At 44.9% G+C, this 21,346-nt stretch overlaps 1 protein-coding gene across 3 annotated transcripts in view; it reads right to left on the bottom strand.

Moving 5' to 3' along the window:
- Positions 1–21,346, bottom strand: part of LOC146209717 (prestin-like) — a 235,849-nt gene that overhangs the window by 141,392 nt on the left and 73,111 nt on the right. The window contains exon 1 of one of the 3 annotated variants that reach the window (XM_084603122.1): positions 20,208–20,228. The exons of the other annotated variants lie outside the window; for them this stretch is intronic. Within the exon in view, the coding sequence (XP_084459248.1) occupies positions 20,208–20,211 (4 nt within the window). The 5' untranslated portion in view covers positions 20,212–20,228. Of the gene's footprint in view, positions 1–20,207; positions 20,229–21,346 lie in introns of those variants that run through there. 3 annotated transcript variants of the gene reach the window in all.

The raw sequence follows: 21,346 nt of genomic DNA, 5'->3' as shown, positions 1-21,346 counted from the left end.
AGAAAAGCATAGACTCGTCACGAGTTTTGTTTTGCTTGAACTACACACCTTGCTAGCTGTTGTTTCGCGGATCTGTCCGACAAAAAAGAAGAATATATATATATATATATATATATATATATATATATATATATATATATATATATATATATATATATATATATATATATATATATATATATATATATATGTGTGTGAAGGAAAGAAGCCAACAGTCGGCGAGGCCAAGGAAAGCATTGGGGATTATGTTTTATGTCTTTTTTTTTAATTTTTACTTGGATAATCACAGAAATGAGTAATGCAATCTGCTTAGGGGAAAGATAATTAAACACAAAGTAGAAGAAAAAACAACGTGCCGATGGTGGGGACCGAACCCACGACCTCCGAATATCGCGTCCGGTGCTCTTCCAACTGAGCTACATCGGCCGCTGTCCCCCCTGCTACTTGTTCGGGTATTTATGTTGTCTGTATACGAACCTTGAGAGTGTTCACCAGCGCCGCCCTCAACTATAGCGGCGGACGTGGAACGTCCTGTGTTACCGCCAGCGTCACGTAGAACGTGATCAAGAGCGAGGGCGAAAGCTGTGCTAGAACCCTCTTACGCTACCTATGGCTTCAAGACTGCCAGAACCGAGACCCCCGTAAGCTACAAGCAGATAAATGAAGGGGAAATGAGGGTGCTCGTTATAATACATGAAGGAAAGAAGCCAACAGTCGGCGAGGCCAAGGAAAGCATTGGGGATTATGTTTTATGTCTTTTTTTTTAATTTTTACTTGGATAATCACAGAAATGAGTAATGCAATCTGCTTAGGGGAAAGATAATTAAACACAAAGTAGAAGAAAAAACAACGTGCCGATGGTGGGGACCGAACCCACGACCTCCGAATATCGCGTCCGGTGCTCTTCCAACTGAGCTACATCGGCCGCTGTCCCCCCTGCTACTTGTTCGGGTATTTATGTTGTCTGTATACGAACCTTGAGAGTGTTCACCAGCGCCGCCCTCAACTATAGCGGCGGACGTGGAACGTCCTGTGTTACCGCCAGCGTCACGTAGAACGTGATCAAGAGCGAGGGCGAAAGCTGTGCTAGAACCCTCTTACGCTACCTATGGCTTCAAGACTGCCAGAACCGAGACCCCCGTAAGCTACAAGCAGATAAATGAAGGGGAAATGAGGGTGCTCGTTATAATACATGAAGGAAAGAAGCCAACAGTCGGCGAGGCCAAGGAAAGCATTGGGGATTATGTTTTATGTCTTTTTTTTTAATTTTTACTTGGATAATCACAGAAATGAGTAATGCAATCTGCTTAGGGGAAAGATAATTAAACACAAAGTAGAAGAAAAAACAACGTGCCGATGGTGGGGACCGAACCCACGACCTCCGAATATCGCGTCCGGTGCTCTTCCAACTGAGCTACATCGGCCGCTGTCCCCCCTGCTACTTGTTCGGGTATTTATGTTGTCTGTATACGAACCTTGAGAGTGTTCACCAGCGCCGCCCTCAACTATAGCGGCGGACGTGGAACGTCCTGTGTTACCGCCAGCGTCACGTAGAACGTGATCAAGAGCGACGGCGAAAGCTGTGCTAGAACCCTCTTACGCTACCTATGGCTTCAAGACTGCCAGAACCGAGACCCCCGTAAGCTACAAGCAGATAAATGAAGGGGAAATGAGGGTGCTCGTTATAATACATGAAGGAAAGAAGCCAACAGTCGGCGAGGCCAAGGAAAGCATTGGGGACTATGTTTTATGTCTTTTCTTTTTTTTTTTTAATTTTTACTTGGATAATCACAGAAATGAGTAATGCAATCTGCTTAGGGGAAAGATAATTAAACACAAAGTAGAAGAAAAAAACAACGTGCCGATGGTGGGGACCGAACCCACGACCTCCGAATATCGCGTCCGGTGCTCTTCCAACTGAGCTACATCGGCCGCTGTCCCCCCTGCTACTTGTTCGGGTATTTATGTTGTCTGTATACGAACCTTGAGAGTGTTCACAAGCGCCGCCCTCAACTATAGCGGCGGACGTGGAACGTCCTGTGTTACCGCCAGCGTCACGTAGAACGTGATCAAGAGCGAGGGCGAAAGCTGTGCTAGAACCCTCTTACGCTACCTATGGCTTCAAGACTGCCAGAACCGAGTCCCCCGTAAGCTACAAGCAGATAAATGAAGGGGAAATGAGGGTGCTCGTTATAATACATGAAGGAAAGAAGCCAACAGTCGGCGAGGCCAAGGAAAGCATTGGGGATTATGTTTTATGTCTTTTTTTTTTAATTTTTAATATATATATATATCATGTGAACTGGCACTGAAAACAAAGGTATGATAGATGCGACGCCAAATGAAGAGAAAACAGATCATACCCACTGCTGGCCTTTGAATTATCATCCCTGTGAGTGCTTCAGACAATAATTAAAATAAGAATCGATATATTTGTCGCTAAATTTACATCCCTAAAAACAACAAGACAACCGTGCCTGCCGAAGCAAATGAGAGATGAAGGCTATCAACAGAGCCAGAATGTCGGATAGGAAATGAATTGCTCTATTTATGTGCCTAGCAGCACAACTGCTCGGTAGCTGGAGGATATGATAATTTCTCCACTTGACAATAGTAAAGGTATAGAGACAACACCGATTTACACATTTAAAGTTAACTTATATATGTAAAATTATTAGCGGCACTCAAGCTAGCTTAGGTAACGATCTCCTATGATAATCTCCAATTACGCACGTACTCTTGAATATGCAGCCATAAGACAGCAGTTTATATGAGCGACTATATAATACACATGTATTTAGATCATTTCTTGCTCTCAATCCGTGCAAGAGTCTCTTGTGCATGTGAACAAGTCGGTAGCGTGTCCTTTTCGCAAACCAAGGATTGTGGTACCGAACCCCGCAAACCTCTTTAACCCTCTTTAAAGCGAATTAGCGAAATAAATCACTTTGTAAAGTTGAATCACTTAGGAAATTCGGCGACATTTCATTTGCATTAGTGTATGCAATGTTCTACTCCCTTTCATTCGAAGCGTTGGTCAGACTTCATGTGAGCGGTTCGGGCTGTTTAAAATTAACATATTAATTGTGATGTTTTGACCTTACAGATGAATTAAAATATTTGCGTCACAACGTTGCCGGCGCCAGCATTTCTGCGACTCGAGCTCTTTAACGCTATCGTATTCGATGAATGGTTCATGAGCATTCAATCCAACGAAAAGTCAAGGACATTTCTTTTCTGAAAGGGCACTACACCAATATGCTGTCCCACCTAAGCATTTTGAAGCTCCGATATAAAAAGGTAGCGTCAAGAGTTCCAAACAAGTCCTTGGTAGAGAAATGCTTCTTTGCTGACATGCATGACTCGCGAATAGGTATCCAAAAATAAAACTCTGGATGTTTTATAATAAAACACGAGAACCTCAGATGGAAAGTACTGCAGCTTGATCAACCTAAACCGGGCACGAAAGCTAAACATTTACCAGAATTAACCAGCGCTGTCCGAGGTAATACAAAAATATATCCAACGTTCATTTGAAGGCATGGTGGTCCGCTGTTTCAAAACACGGCGTATATGACACGTTGAGGCTAACATCTAGAAGCGACGTGGGTTATGGAGGAGGACATAGTAGAAGGATCTGGAATAATTTGTCTCACCTGGGGTTCTTTAACGTTCCCCGACTTCGTTTCGCCTCCAGAACTACGTAGCCGCCGCGTCAGGGGTCGAACTAGCACCATCGGGCTCAGCAGTGAAGTGATTACTCGGAACTTCCAGAAATACAATACCCCGCATGTATTCTGTATTCCATACTGCAGACACACGTATATATAAAGGAAATATAAAATTGGGGAAACGTGCCTTGCACAGGACGGGCAATCCGTTGGAAACGTTCCACGATGTTATCCAAGCACAGTTGTGACACATTTCTGTTTTTCTTTTGCTACAAAAGCCTTACCAATATCATAACCCAAAAATGCCTGCGCTTCGCTGCAGACTTGGAGATTGAAGCCTCCTACCTCGAAAACTATCACAAGGCTCCAAAATAACGCACTTATTTTCAGGCATGTTAAGATTGAGCGAAAAAAGGCAAACACAAGACAGGGTAGAGGACGAGCGCAAACTGCCATCTGTTTATTGGAAGGAAAAAGGAAAGGTGGAAAGGTGTATGTAGTCCAAACTGGACGCTGATTGAAAGATCGTGCACGGGAACATAACGTATCATCAAAAACGGGGGAAGGGTCGAGTTTGGCTAAGCACTGCGTCCTGTAGGGGTTGTCATGCTCGGCTGTATGATATTAGAATTCTCGGCAAGAGCCGCCATTCACTCACACGTGAGATAATGGAAGTGTATGTTACAAAGATTAGAGGAACTGACGGTATCAGTGAGTCTTCTGTTGAGCTGTACAACTGCGAGGTATTATTTCTCGATAAAATGATCTGAATTGAGAGGCCCAGTGCTTACTGCTTGTAACTTGCTTCTGACGACCTGTCTTTGGTGGTAGTGGGTTTTTATTTTACCTTGTGTAACGTTTTAGGTTTTGACTACTTTTGCTTCGTATACATGACACTGCTTGTGCTACGAGTGATTGACTGCTATTGCTTTTTTGCTGTTCGTTCTAGTTTTTTTACGTTGTTTGGTTTTGACTGTTTTTCCTTTGAATACTTGACACTGATTTGCTACGATTGACTGTTGTTGCTCACTTTTGTATCGTTTATATTTCGTTAACCTTGTTTTTAGTGTTTAGTCATACGTGCTTAGCCATGCTATTGATGAATTCTGATACCGGGTGGGTTGAGTGCGATTAGGTTATGAACGCCTGAGTGGCCGAGGGTTTAAATACGTTCCCCTTTTTCCTTCCAATAAACAGTTGGCAGTTTGCGCTCGTCTTGTCTTGTGTGTGTCTTTTTTCGCACAACTGTAAGATGTTTGAAGTACTGCACCAACTAGGCCGACAACGCATCTTACTGAACGCACTTATCCAGCTATAGGTGCTGGCTGACATGTATCTATCACCCCCATATATATATGTATCCCCACACCTCTCCACCCCATCGCCGTCCTCAGTACGCCTCTCACTGCATGTTCCTGCTCGCCTTCACCTTCCGGTCCACTACGCAACGATCCATCCAACTCTGCTCTTATTATATACGCAAAACACCACCAGCCACCCGCCATTTCAAACCTACTCTCGTTAAGGGCGGCAAACCTACAAGCTACAGCCCACCCACCGCAAACCTACAGCCCATCCAAGAAGTCCATACAAGACGTCTCCACGCAGCAATGGAACTGAAAAGCGACGCGACAACGATTTCGAAAGCGGTGAAAGTCAGCCACCGAGAAGCGCCACCGTACAGCCACACCCTTAATTCATAGCCCTAAATTCACTAGTCACTACAACCGTAGCTAACATGCACAAGTTTATCGATTCATCTGATTGGAAATTTTGAGCCAATGTCAGATATTCAAGCTATAACAACGTCATTTACATGACTCGTGCGGATATATAAATATATATATTTTTTTTCATTGTGCAGCTTGCACCTCTTAAGCGTCATATCAAAATTGTTATTACCACATAACACCACACGTGGTTTCTAGCGCAGTTTATAACCAACTACAAGCTGCACCCTTTGGCTCAAAATCTTCCATTTTTTTTTTGTAAAATAATTTTTGGATGTCGACTTCTACACAGAGCCCGAATTTCTGCTAGTTTTGCTGTTTGCTGCTGTCATGTTACGTTATGGTTTCCTGGGCCTTTGTCAAGCTGTTGGTACAGCTTTTAGCACGGCGACCATCCGCTTGTAGGTATATAAATTTGGTTCGACCTGATTCCAAATAGGGGTCGCCCAACCAACTATCCCAGCCTCGAACATCGTTCCTACCACACTTCCGTCCCGGTGAAGCGCTGACCGATTCCGCCCGAATTCACCCGCTTGAAAAATCCTGCCTCCTATATGCAGTGCCAGCACGGCTGTAATTTCAAGTTAGGAATGTGGGTCCCTTCTAGCATCCGTGAAAGCCCCAAGTTTTAGAAGGACACAGAAAAGAAGTAAATGACGTTTTCGAGGCGCTTGAAACGAGGACAACACATGAGCTCCGAAGTACACCTTTCGAGTTCTGTACTTAAATAAACGTTGGTCTGTGCATCGCAAGTGAGGAATTAAACCGACAAAAAGGTGAGCAATGGCGAACGGCCAAATGGCTATAGTGTATCAATTCCCGACGAGTTAATTGTGCAAGGCCAGCAATTATATGGTATCATCCAATTTGATCCGCCTGTGGTTTTGCAAGAGACGCAGACGGTATGCAAAGTGGATTAATCAGAGTCTTCGGTCTATCGTTTCACGTGTCTTTCTTGCTCTTTTTTTATCTTCAAATTTAAAAACAGACCACGCTAACCGAGACTATGGCGGCCTGAGTTCACGTGCAGTCATCAGCTTTGAAGCGAAAGCTTCACTATACGGCAGGTAGTTAGAGCTGTCCGTTATGCACGGTTTTTACCAGGAGGGAGATTTAGAGGTCAAAATTCTGTGCTAAGCATCGTGGTCACCATATTACTTTGGGGCATAGTCACATAGGCCACCAAGTGGCCCGTGTTCACTGACAAGGTCAGGGTGAAGGTCACGAGATTTAGAGTTCAACATTCTGTGTTAAGCCTGGTGGTCTCCATGTGACTTTGGGGCATAGTCGCCTAGGCCACCGAATGTGCCGTGACCTCTGTCAAAGTAAAAGGTGCCGAGATTTAGAGAAAAAATTTCTCTGTTAAGCCAGGTCGTCGCCGTGTGATAGTGAGGCATAGTCACGAAGGCCACCAAGTGGTCCGTGACCATTGTCAAGGTCAAGGTCACGTGAGGGGACATCAGTGTAACGTGAAAGTAGATGGCGCTAGATGGGCGATACCAGTATAAATAGGAACCCCGGGGCTCCTGCCTAGGCTACAAGAACACCCTGCTCATCGTAACGCGCAGAAAGCACGTCTGAATGAGGTCCTGAAAACGGGGCGTGCTGGAGAGACTGATGAAGAACGGGCTTTACGTTTGGATAAACGCACAATGTGTTTATTCCGAGCTTGGCAATCAGCGCAGCCGTGCACATGAAGCATTCGCTTCACTCCAAGGTTAACCAGTTGAAGCACCAGCAATTTTCTTTTTCGTCAACAATTCACCCTGAAAGCAAGGAGGAAGACCTCCGCCTTTGTCTTGTACTTACTGGGCTTTCACTATCATAAACCAAGGCAACAGTGTAAAGGACAGGAGACGCCAGGACGACGCCGAAGTTTCCAAAGCGAAACCAGAATAGCCAGCTTCTTAATACAACCTGCAGCGCGCAGTGCTGGAAGGCCTGGAAGGAACGGAAGGCCTGGACGCAAAATGTCTCCAGCAGCGGCAAATAAACTATAAATGACAAAATAGCAAGTTTCGACGTGGTTTTTAAATGCTTTCTACATGGTTTCCAAAGGTTTAGGAAGCATGGCTCGACAAAATGAAATGAGTCTTATGCAATCAAGCTTAATATAATTTTATCTGTGTAGACCTCAGATGAAAATTACTTGCCATATTCTTCAAATGCTAGTTCTTTACATTCTTGCTGGGACAGAGAAGACCACGCAAATTATCTTGAGATCAGATCTGGGCCAATTATCAGGTGAGCAGAGTTGAATGAGATGGGAAGGTATTAAATGTCACAATATCGTCGCAGGCAACGTCGGCTGTAACCGCATGTCGTCGATCGAATTACGTACAAGAAAATGTCCTAATACTGCAACACTCTATATCAGATACAGCATGAAGAGATAACATACAATGCGGAAAAGAATGGTAACATCGAAGTGAGAAAAACACTAAGGAGGTTACACTATAATGTACTTGAACTACACAAAACAACGCCGTTCTTTCCTGCCACGCGCAATCAGTTGGCAGCATGGAGGAAACTTTTCTTCCTCCATAGTTGGGCAGCGCCGCGACGCAACATGTAGGTTTCTTGCGCTATAGGGCTCTAGTGAGAACGTGGCGACACCTGCCGGAAGTATGACAAGTTGGCCTGAATGAAGCCGCGCGGTAGGTTCAAAAGTGAGACGTACCCTTGACCGATGTTGTCGGACCTCCCATAATTGAGTTCCAGTAGAAGGCCTGCCCCTCACCAATACAGCGAAATTATGGAGTTGTTTTTCATACTTTCACGTGCGGCTTGTGTTTCATCTCAATGGAAACGCGGGCGCCGCGTTCGGAATAATTTCTTTCTTTGCGTAGTCGCTCTCAAAAATAGTGACCCTGCAGTTGACTTTGACTATTTCCTTGCAATAAGCTGGGACGCTAAAGATTGTCTATGATTTTGCACAACAGAATGCAGGTCGAATCAGCCGTATAGTCACTGAAACACGAAATCAGCGGACGTCGTGTTTTCAGCTTGCTCACTGCGCTTATAATGCTCTCAATTTAGGGTTTCCGTGAAAAAAAAAAAAAAAAAAAAAAAAAAAAAAGGGAAGGGATTCCTCGCATTGCCAGGCTTTTGAAACGGAGGTCTTATTCATTGAAAAACTGAAGTGACATCGCCCACTCCAATGTATTAAGTTAAATAGCACGTTTCACTTAATTAGCCATGCAGTTGGAATTGCTTTACAGCAGATAACGCTCGTTGTAGCTTAAATTTTGTTCTTCAAGCCGTGTATTCCTGCGTTCAGCTTCCTTTGTTTAGGTGCTTTCGAAAGCAGGCTCGACACATTTCTTTTTAAGAAGGCGAGTAGCAAAGCGAAATACGAACGACTTTTCTGTTTTTCAATGCCACCTTTTCTTTTGTTTGTTGCTATCTAGTTTATCAGTTCTTTCTTTGTTGACAAGTCCCCCGCGTTTTATTTATTTATTTTTTTTTAGTGGATTGGATAGAAGCAGTAAGGCCTCCAGTCAGCAGTCATAGAATAAAGGATATTCAAATGTTCGCAGGGCAGTGAGCTTTGAGTTCTTCAGATAATTCGAAACAGCTGTATCCTCCAAATGGCAGCCTTGCATGATGCATAATACATTTTTTCCCAGCTGTGCATATACCTTTCGCTCGGGACAAACAAGCCTGATCTGCTTCTATTTTCGTCTTGTAGCTCAGCAGACGGTTGGAACCACTAACTCAGAGCGTCAGGCTGTCGCGCTTTTTAAAACATACCTTGACTCTTTCTGATTCTCGAAAACGAGGGGCTTTCATAGTGCTGTGCGTAAACAAAATTATTCACTCATAAATGTAAACACTGCGCAAAAATGCAGCAGCTATTGCGCACCTTTAATGGGGACATGTAATGAAAAGTAAGAGAAAAACTCTACATGCATGCTTTTCTTCCGATTCGCAGGCTTGAAAAAGAATTCACAATTACACTGTCACCGAAAAGAACAGCGACGAGGTCGAAGTTTTAGTGCTGGGCGCACTCGTTCTGGCCGGGGCTCTCTCTCGGTGTGCTTATATATATGCTTTATGAACAGCTTTTCTAGGAAATGAGTATTCAAAGCCACATAGCTCTTCAGGCTTTATTTGCCAATCGGTAAAAAGCAGACAAAAAAATGATATTTGTTTGAGCAAAGCATTTTTGTCTTATTAATTTTTCGTGCAGTTCCAAGGTCAACACAAGGCTCTTTTGCAAAAAAAAAAAAAAATATAATAATAATAAAATAAAGCTGTGGACTACACTGTTGCTTGCAAAGAATCGTTAAGAATATCACCTGTCTTTCACAGAGAGTTGCAGGGCAGAGAGATTGAAAGGGAACAACTTAAAGGAGTGTTACACACGTACAGCTGTTGGTATGGTGTTACTAGGGCCGGGCACCCATTTCTGCCTGGACCAAAATCACAGATAGACGACATTTTTCCTACGCAGTTGTCGCTTGCATCCACAACGTAAAGCGAGGAATCGCTCAAACACTGCCGTTGCGAGCAAGGTCGGTGAGAGACTGGGCCATTTTGGAAGGTACGCTTCCTGTAGTCGCTCCTCATTGACAGGTTTCGCGGGAAGCTTAATTAATGATACTCCCGCGTAATACAGCTGACAAGAAAAATGTGAATTGGGAACTAAATCACAGTCATTTTGGAATTTACTGGACGTTGTGACATGCTCACAAGATTCCCTGATCGCGCAGAAAGGACTATTTCGCATTATGGGTCACATTCAACGATTTGAATCGGCACAGTAAGGAAGGATTTACGATTATATTATACACCCCGCATTTCATCCCAGAACTCTCAAGTCCAGTATTCATCACCAGAGCATGTTCCAAGGAGTCGAAAATGTGCTTCTTAAAAAAAAAAACAAAAAAAAAAAAACAAACAAAAAAAGCTTTCTTGGATAGGTCGTTTGTAATTCTCGCGCAATTAAGCCTACCGAGGACATCATTCCAGAGAACATACTGCACTGCGAATCATAGGCGATAATGCTTGAGGAAAGGGACTGAAAGGTGGAGTTTTTTTAAAAGAAAACGCTATAACAATTCGTAACTACGATGTGCAATAGTAATATTTAAGACCAAGTACTGCCTAAACCATCCATGCAACAGGAATAGCAATCACAGGATGACTATGACGAGTTAAGGAATGATAGTAAGGGTAACACAGCTTAGTTCATGCAGTGCCTAACTTGGGTCGCAAGTGTCATTCGATGCAACACAGGCCATAGTGTGGAAATTACACAACTTTGTGGATAACAGAGCTTCACTCGCGCATCCTTAAGGAGAGAAGCTTTCTCCGATGCAGCAGTCGCAACGTACTTAGCGACGCGAGAGTGCGCTACATATACTATGACAGGTTTCGCCGACAGGTGATTTGCGTTTGGGCTGACGATGCGTTTAACGAGAAAGTGATGTGCTTGGCAGACAGTATGTCGCCGCTGTTTAAAAGCTAATGCCAGTCCCAGACAGCAGAAAAGGCGCGTCAATGGCAACGAGGAAACTCTGAAGATAAGTGCTTGGCTCTACATCGGGACTTGCAACACCTTCGATCAGAGTCGCCGCACAGATTTGTATTTTGCCGCTCACTGCCCGTCGATTGACAGAAATAAAAAAGAGAGAGAACATAGCGACCAAATCCTTCGAAAGCCCACAGCAGCGAGACATTGGCCTGTAGCAGCTCGCGACACCGAACGAAGATCAATATGTCGAGCAAAAATATTTCCAAACATGCCTTGAATTTATGCCTTTTCAAAGAGTTTTGCGCGTTTCGCGACCGATTTAGCCAGAATTGCGACAGACACGCGCTGGCTGCGCGGCTCTTGCCTGACGCAGCAATGTCGGGAACACCTCCCCATTGATAGCCTTCGCTATCTTGCCTCGATCGTCATTCTGGGCTCCTTGATATGACTGTCGGCATACGCTCTACTCCATTTTACTCTTGATTTTTCCAGCTCGCAATTTCTCCGCACTTATGTTACAGTTTTAGAGGCATTCCTCGCAAAGCTGCAACATCGGAAACAGCAACTTCCGTGGCCTCAGTGTGTTGAAGTTGCTGTTCATTTATAGTGACCAATCGGCTTTCGCGACAGCTGGTACAGAAAATTTCTTAATATTACTAAGATGAAAAGCGGACGCTGCGAGTTTCTTAAGGACCACTTCATCTAGAAAGGAAGCTGTTTAAGGGTACGCAGGCGAGCTACCTACTGCGGACCTAAATTTCGCCCATAAAATGTTTTCAACAAGGGTGTATTACAGTTATAAATGCCATAAAATGCAATATGGTAGCTATAGACTAAAATAAACTAGCGCAAACTCTGCCTAGTGTAAGGGATGACTTTGACTTCTATTGACCATACAGCACACCATCGAAGTAATTTGTTTCTGGTTTTAGGAACTTTTTCCTTGGCCTACTCCATATATTTTATGAAAATAAACAATTGAATTGAATTGATAATATTTTAGAGAAAACAAAAATGATCGCTTAAAAACCTTAGAAGCTTCCTAGCTCGCATCGTGCAAGACAGACACATTCCATTGTTATCGTCTGCTATTGCCTCTTGCCCGCCATGTTCACACACCTCATACGTTCGCACCTCCAGAATCTCTTCTGCGCCCTCCAAGTGGCTGCTTTCATCGTGTCATTGTTCTATGTTTACCGGATTTGCAAAGGAAATCATAAAGCCACAAGTAAGTGACGGTCACGTTCATGTTGACAACAGCAGTACGCTGATATTCCTTGACCGATTCCATGAAGTCGCCTCTGCATGCACTGAGCGATCACCGCCTAGATTCGAGATCTATGGCAGTTACTGACGCATGCAAGCTTTCCTGATCCAGACTTAAATGAAACATGCTGAAAAGAACTCAGAAATCAACTGGAGTCACGCGCTTACCAATCACTTCACCCTCTCAACCACAACTGAGAAGTTTCATACACGGATCGCCAAAACAAGTTAATTCATATGTATACCCGCTTTTCACTGAAACGCTATGTCGGTGCCGTTCATTACAGTAAATATCCGTCCCACCAATTCAGGAAGAAATCAACCGGTAACGTTGCGAAGAAACAGCGTTTTTGGAGGGAACCTATGAGATTGAATAGGCAGCTCATCCGCATGCCGACGGCATACTGAGAGCATTCATGGTGGACGAAATTCAGCACTGTCACTTTTCCTTCTGGCTAATAGTAAGGAACACTAAGACTAGTTAGAGGTAAGCCTAAATTCCGCTCTTATTTTCGCTGCACAGTAGGTGGCGAAAGTGTTCGTTCCCAGTGCTGTAGCAACCACTCACTGATGAACGCTTCGGATACCTTGGAACAAAAGTACGTGTTTGCTCCGTTGGAATTTGATCGACAGCAATATCACACAGAGGTTCAACGAGAAGGTATTGTTGTTGGAGATATCAAATCGACACAACGAGCGATGCTTCTACTACCAGGATTCCTTCAGCATGGCTGTCACTCGCTGACCCAGTCAGTGCTGCTTCTCGCTGTGGTCGACTTAACGTAGTCAGTGAAGAGGCGCGTCACATAAGTGCCGCAACGTCCCCTATAGAGCACATAAAATGTCCTGTTTTTTTCTCAAGCATGACGCCGTTATTTTGCACAAAGATGAAGCTTAGAATACGTATAAATACATGGAGGCTTTTTTGAAAGGTTGTCTCGAGGCGGGCTGTCATTCAAACTCCAGACGGCGACCTATATGAAGCCAGGCAGCCTTTATCAGCGGCCACTTGCACGCACAGAAGCCCAAATACGTTGTCGGCGTGCCATTGGCCGAGAAGAAGCAGCTGGTCAGCCGTTTTGCGGGCTTCCGCCAAGTTTCTCGTTAAGCGTTTCTCTCGAGCCGCGAGCCATCTTTTTATCCGGCTTCGTGTCACCTTCTCCCTCTACTCGTCACAGTTGGGGTGGGTAAGTTCGTGTGTTTGGAGCTGCACACGGCACGCAAAACGTCGAGAGGCCAGTGAGCGAAACTGAAGACAGCGCGGCGAATCTTGCCGAGATGAAAATGAAATTGAGCTACGCTGACCGGTCTTCCCCTCGAACCTTCCAGGAAACTGAAGAAAGAGTACGTAAGCCATATACGAGGCCGCATAACGCATAACGAGCAGAATCAGGAATCATCAGCAGGGGATACCAACATAATTGGGCAGAGGATGACATATTCATGCACATTATCGGCCTCAAGCCTTCCTTTATTGGCAACTTGACAACTATCGGTGTCATCGATTGCAAAATGTTGAATGAAACAAGACGTTCTAACGCAAAGATATGCGAAAGTCAAAGCTTCTTTTGGCTTCCTTGTGCAACCGAGCAAATCTCTTAGCTTCACAATACGCGAAAGCCTGTACAAAACTCTATTACGTGTGTTTTACGTCAAAGCGTGTACAGCTCGTTCAGTGTAAAAAGTTGTTGGCGCATATACAAAACCCTATAGTTATACAAAACGTTTTCAAAACATTATGCGCGTTATTTCGTGCCGAAATTCTGACGCAAACGTTATTTGCACCGCGTTCAAAATGGTGCCAATCATTTCAATTCCCACTTAGCATACATGTGCCAGTGAAGTTGGATGCTAGTTTGAGGTAAGGATTCGAACAGATCACAAATCGAGCTCCAATTGTATGCCATTAATTACAGGTGCACGTGTCCACTGATGAATCAGGCACTGCGCCTTCCTTTCCCCCCAAACCAAACCCCCTTCAGATGTTTAACACTGTGCCAAGCTCTGTTCCAGTACCGCAATGCCGAAAATTCGCGCAATAAAAAGGCGGCGTTATAGACGCTGTGCGAAAGTTTGACATCTTGCCAAAAACTTTATTTTTCACTTCCCTTCTATACGTTTTGTATGAATAGAGAAAGAAGAATATCCTATACTAACCACATGAGAAATCCATGTCCACATTTTAAATTCCGTTTCATCCTGCCAAAAATGTTTACTTTTCACTTCCCTTCTATACCTTTTGTATGAATAGAGAAAGAAGAATATCCTATACCAACCGCAATAGAAGCCCATGTCCACATTTTAAATTCCATTTCATCCTGCCAAAAATGTTTACTTTTCACTTCCCTTCTATACCCTTTGTATGAATAGAGAAAGAAGAATATCCTGTACCAACCGCAATAGAAGCCCATGTCCACATTTCAAATTCCATTTCATCCTGCCAAAAATGTTTACTTTTCACTTCCCTTCTATACCTTTTGTATGAATAGAGAAAGACGGATATCAATCATATGTCCACATTTTAAATTCCATTTCATCAGCGCTGTCGATTTGCGTTACCTTTAATTTAGTCCTAACCACTTCACTGCTTCACGCTTCTATTTCCTGCTTCATCTGGTTTATTTCTGAAATGCCAGCCTTTTTTCCATCGTTAAGTGGGCTGCACACAGCAATCATTTCGACGTTTTAATACCACACTCAAATAACAAGCGGACATTTAAATACCAGCTGAAAGCATATATACTCGGCGTGTACACGAAGTATTTGAAAAGAAAAATTGAAACACGATTAATTCTTAGCGCGTTCTCAGTGCCCGAATGTACATTCGTAGGGGAGCACTTCTCAGAGGTTAAAAAAAAAAAGGTTGGTTGGTTGGTTTGTGGGGTTTAACGTCCCAAAGCGACTCAGGCTATGAGAGACGCCGTAGTGGAGGACTCCGGAAATTTCGACCACCTGGGGTTCTTTAACGTGCACTGACATCGCACAGCACACGGGCGCCTTGCTTTTCGCCTCCACCGAAAAGCGCTTAGCGGAGCATTTTGCAGCTCGTTCAATGTTAGTTAAACGCTTCGCTTGCCGGCTTATATCGTTCTTTTGTCTCAGTCACCACCATACTCTCATACTGATACTGTGCGAAAACCGCAAGATTGTGACGCAAGGAAGCATGCAGGGGGTCGCCTGTCCTCGTTGTGTGCATACTGCACTTTACGAATCCGCTTCCGCTCGCCCATGCGGGCAACATGCCTTTCATACAATGTAGGCCGCACGATATATTCTCAAAACGGTACGAACGAGAATGCAACATCGATAGCGCTGTTGTTCGCTCTGAACGATGTGCTTATTATTTTATTTTTTTCATCAGACACGTTTTTTAAAGGTATTTCTCTGAACCAACCGCCGCCGCAGTCGGTGACACCGAAAAAAATGGCATTCTTTCTACCTTCCAAAGAAAATTAGTCTAAAGGTGGCCAAATTATCAAACTATCAAGGTGTTTTTCTGTATAACTCCTTTTTTTTTTCTTCGAAAAATTTATTTTTGAAACAGTTACGTAGCTGTAATCAATGTTTGAATACACGGCTTAGCTTCGCCACAACACATTAAAGTTAATTTTAAGGTTGGCTGTTTTGGTTGACAAAGGTGTTGTTAGAATGGATACGTCAGCCTAATAACTACCTTGAATTTTGCTACACACTTGGTAAAAAATGCCTGCAAGACTATGCGACTCCATTAATCTCTTTCATAAGCCCGGCTGTACTTGGGTTTTGCGAATTTAGCTTTTTGCGGTTCCCGGTAAAATGAAGAGACTAAACCAATAGCTATGCAGCGCGCACTCATGGTCCTCGCTGCCGGTGACGTGACAGGTCAAGTCACCACGTGGCATATGATGTCATGGTTACAAGATGTCACGTGACCACGCGACTATCACGCGATGTGTCATGCCAGTAACGACGCCACTGATGCCCTTTGTGAGTCATTAACAACTTGGCTGCCAAATGGTACTAATTCAAGTCGCCAGGTGGCTATGGTGTCATGCTTACACGATGTCATATGACCACGAGACTATCATGCGATGTGTCACGCCAGTAACGACGCCACTGATGCCCCAAGTGAGTCATTAACAACTTGGCTGCAAAATGGTCCTAACTGTCACATTCAGTTCTCACTAATCCATAGTTCTCAATTAGTCCATGATGGAGTAATTCTCTCCCCTCTAGGTAGAATAGTGATAATGCGGTTGCTTTTACAATAACTAATTTATGGAGCGCTGTTGTTTTTGCTAGCTTAGCGTGCTGAGCTGTCGAAACTGTTTCAGGATGAACGGTAAGGTTAATATGATAGTCAATCTCACTACTTCGTCTTTCGCTTTTTGCTACTTTAATATATGCCGGCGATACTTAATATTCTTTTATTAAAAATTTCGCTAGTAGGCTTGAGAAAATTTCGAGCGATGGCAACAGCGTCCGAGGAATCAACGCCGCAAACTCTGGGCGATCCTTCCAGTCACATGCACAGACCATCAAGTCAACCGCGAAGAACAGTTCTGTTGAGTGGTACATTGCGTTTTTTGCACGAGACACCGGGAGCAGCCCGAACGCTCTGTATGCTGCAGGGCGGACTTACGCTAGTGTGCCATTAACCTTGATCATGAAGTATGGAGAATCAAGGAGTACGCGAGCGCGAAACATCGCAAAGATGTGATAGGAGTGCATACTATATGTCGCGGTAGGCCTTGTAATAATATTTAGGTATAGCGGTTTGGAAACCCTAAAATTTATGTATTTTTCGCTATTTAACGCGCGTCATCGAGCTGTCTTAGCTGCACCGGCAAAACCTTACAATCAGTCTTTTAGTAACTGCATATAGAAAAGAAGCAACTCCCTGAAGGCATATCAAACACAGGAACCTGTTATTTTTTGTGTGCACGTGGGTTGCGGATGAAGGTGCTGAATTGAAAGAGCTCCCACTGAGATAAAGGACAATTACGAAGAAATCAAAACAAAAGACAATCGCATGGAGCCGATCGAAATCGGTGAAATCGGCATGATTTTACTGTTGAATTTCGCGTGCTTGTTGTGCTTCACCTTTACCCATCATTTGACAGCACCCCAATAGATACAAAGCTGGCGAAGTTGGTACTTTTGCTTGCGATATGTAGTTCAGCAAATAAAGGCCAGTTGGTTCCATTGGGTTATTCTAGAGAGCGTTGAGAGTGACGAGCTTTCGCAAAGACGTGTCTCCACAACGTACGACGCCGACGGCGCCGTAAATCTTGGGGGAAGTTCTTCAATGGGTTCTCCCAGCAAAACAAAACGAAGTCACGTCGGTGTGTACGCTGCAAGGCCGCAGACGCCGACAGCGATTGATTACATAGCGATGTTCTGTCGCCGGCGTTTCAAAAGCGTGTCTGCTTGCAGCATAGATGACGTCAAGGAGAAACCAGACGAGCACGTCGTGCCCATCCCCCACCACAGTGCCCTGATGCAACACGGGAGAAACAGCAGCATTCAGGAGTCCATCCATCTTTCCGCATCTGGAAAAGGCAACTGTCACTAAAGCGAGCCAGGACAGGTGCCTTTTAAGCATATTTACTCCAAGTTTGAGCAATAGAATCGCAGTCCAACGCAGGATGGTGGTGTCATCGAAGCGAATAAATATGTAATGAGGCAGCAGGAAACGAGCGCGAACAGAATAGTATAGCTGAACACTTACAGGTGGATTTTAATCGTGTGTCCTGGATACCGATTCAAAGCCATTTTACCCGATAGCATATAAAGCTCCTTTGCCCGAAAAATTACCGTTGACCGCGGATTGTGGTGTCGATAGAAAATACGTTTGTGATTTTATGCGAAAAGTGTAAGGCAACAATTAGTTATTCAGCGTTAAAAGGGATGTTCGCAGGGGTAAAGTGGATGCAGCTAGCACAGAAGCGGGTTAAGTGGAGAAATATGAGAGAGGCCTTCGCCCTGCATTGGGTATAGTCAGGCTGATGTTGACGATGATGATGAAATGGGATGTCGTACCATTTCTTGTCAACTGAAGCTTCCATCTGCTGCTGAAGTTGGTGGCTAGAGTGATATAAATTTGAACCTGCGACATGTGTATGCCCCGCCGGGGTGGTGCAGTGGTAAGACGCCCGACTACTGTGCCGGAGTTCCCGGGATCGAATCCCGGCCTCGGCGGCTGCGTTTCGATGGAGGCGAAACGAAGTGGCGTCCGTTTGCTGTGCGATGTCAGCGCACGTTAAAGATCCCCAGGTGGTCGAAATTACTCCGTAGCCCTCCACTACGGCTCCTCTTTCTCTCTTTCCACTTTCATTCCCACCTTCCTCCCTTCCCTTCGGCGCGGTTCGGGTGTCCACAGAGCAAGTGTGACAGTTACTGCGCCTTTCCCTCCCTGTGAACCAATTCATTCATGTGTACCTGTACTTGCATGCTGTTAATTGTAAGTGCAGGTGTCCACCGAGAATCGAGACAGATAATGCGTCTTCCTTTTCTCAGTAACCAAACCAAGAAAACAATTACTGCTGTGTTGGTTCAGTGCCCAGGAGTCGAAATTATTCCGCAGCTCTCGACTACGGATCCTCTCTTTTTCGTCTTTCACTCCCACCTTCCTCCCTCCTCGTATACGGTGTGGCTCAGGTGTCCGTCGAGAAGGCTTCTTGCTCAAGCGAGAAACGCTGTTGCTAACTCTGCTTATCAATATATTCCGAAGTGACAACATGCAAGGCTCACTTCACGAAATTCTAAGAAATTACACCCCCTCCCCCTCACCGCTTTATGGCATTGTGAACGCATTGTTAGACGTGGCACGTTGTAGCCACGATGCCCTGTCCCTCTTAATAATCATATCATCATTGCTATCATCATCGGCGCCATCCGCTGCTCGGTGCCAGTGATCCCGAGAGGTCTATATGCTGTGCGAACGACGTCAAGGAAGTTGTGAACAGTCCAGAAGCATGCTGCGTTGCAGAGCTATGGAGCAGCGAGAGACATGTATCCACAGCAGAGGCAGTTGCCGTCAACGTATGAGTTTCTTAATATTCTTCGCCCACGCTCTGCTAATTCATGCCTCTATTGTTGCCTCTCAGAGGCTCCAGAAACAACGACCGGGCTACTGCGAGACTGCCGACTGCAACATTTCCACAAAAATGGGTTTGTTCTCCGGTTCTTGAAAAGATGAAGCTTTTAAGGCGCCCTGAGGATGGTTGCATAATATATATATATATATATATATATATATATATATATATATATATATATATATATATATATATTTTGAAAAATCCTACTGTTTGACGCTTTGCAGCGTGCTGACGTTCGTTCAGAAAGAAAGGTATCTACTAAAAAAAGAAGTGTGTAGTGGCACTTTTCTCTCTCCACGCACCGATGCACAGCTATGACGTTAGTGATGACGCTGGGAAAGTTATGAGACTCCGTGATCACTAGTTAGAAGTCGGCGGTGTTGTTCACCTTCAGAAATGCGCGAAAAAATGAAGGGAAGAGAGGAGGCGGAATGGAATGAGTCGTCGTAGTTCGCATGAGAGAGCTGTAGCTGGATGTCCTCACTTGACTTTTGAAGGTTAAAATAGATTCGTTTTCAGTGAATCTGGCCTCTGCGGCTTCAGAACGATGGAATGAACGCTGCAAAAAATATCAGAAGCCAACGTCATCCTGAACACAGCAGCGACAAAGGCGGCGGAAAAGGACGCCTGTTAACGGAGAAATTCCAGTGAGAGGCAGTGTGAGTATTAGGTCCACCCAATCGCAATTACTGAACACCACGCACTCGATAGCGGCCGCTTGGCAAGCCGATTGTTTAACCGGAAGTGTAACGCTGGAGGTTTAAATCAAGGCATTCTGATACACAAACATTGTTTTTTATTATTATTTAGAGAAGGCCTCTCATACACGGTTTCTCCCACTAGCGAAATATTACAAGGAAACAAAAAAAACCTCTGCGACAAAGGTGCTATAGGCATCATTATGTCGAAACTTGAATGAGGCGTTACGCATCGTGTGGCCAGACAAGCGGGGTAGCGGCAGAAAGCTTTGTCCACTTACCCATGACAAGCGAGGGGCCGCCAGCAGTCAAGAGAAACGTGCGCGGCTGCGCACTCCGCAATTTGCCTCGATGCGGGAGCGTGCGCGGGCGTGCGGTCAAAGCGCGGAGTCACCGCTGCCAACTTATTTCCCCGCTGGCGGCGGCACGAGCAGCGTGGAACAAACGTGGAACGGAAGCCCGGGGCCCACGCTATATTTTCTCGCGCCGAGCTCGAAGGCCGCGCGCAAAGAGCTTCACGCGCGAGCTCCAGCTGTGCCGTCGTGACCGCAACTCCCGCGGCTGCTGCGGTCAGTGAGCGCAACCTCGTCCACAATAGGGCTCCTCCAAGGGGAAGAATGCGAGGGCGTGTAAACACGCATGCTTGGGGAGCAGCGTGGCTGTGATGCTCGCCACCACCAGTGTATAGTGAAGTATCTTGAGAAGGGAGCTTGGCGCGGTGGTATACATTGTATCGCCAACTCTGGAGGCGGACTTTATTTTCGGGGTTGCTCTAGCGCCCTGGAGCGTGAGCTCATGCCGATTTTGTCGTCATGCGGACAAGTATGAGAAAGTTCGTCATAAAGTTCGTCCAGCCAAAGTGCAAAGTACTCTTTGTGGACGCATATTTCCTACCGATCCAATTTTACAAATTCCGCCCTTCTGCTTGCAGCCATGGTGGCACCAATCTCTCTCAGAAGCGTCCTGAACAAGGGCTTTGAACCATGCTGCTTACACTGCTTGCATGACATATTCCACAACGACTGCGCGCACTATCAAGTTCTAAACAGTATGGGCGTGAAAATGCTCGACACTTTTAAAAGACGCGTCGAATAAGCTTTTGTTGAATTCGTCAATGCGCTGTGTTCGTCCCTATAGTCTTCCTTCTTCTTTTCTTTGGCCGCGTGCCTTTGCGCTGAAAACTATGTCCTTAAATCTAGAATACCAACTAGCCCAACAACTAACTCTACCAATCAAGTAGTTTCAAGGACGATTCAATTGTATTCTCAAGCTTTCGAATACTTTCCGAATGACTGAAAGGACGTTCTAATAATACGCGCCGTAAGTTTCTTTGATGACTGTGTGGGAAACAGGGCCCACTACGGTGGCGGGCCAGTACATGCGCAAAGATCGGACTGGGCGGGATACAGACTCGAGCACC

The sequence above is a fragment of the Amblyomma maculatum genome, chromosome 1, assembly GCF_055883805.1.
Source record: "Amblyomma maculatum isolate TAMU_Amacu chromosome 1, ASM5588380v1, whole genome shotgun sequence".
NCBI classification, from domain to species: Eukaryota; Metazoa; Arthropoda; class Arachnida; order Ixodida; family Ixodidae; genus Amblyomma; species Amblyomma maculatum.
Note: the sequence above shows the minus strand (reverse complement) of the source record. Positions and strands in the feature narration are given on the sequence as shown.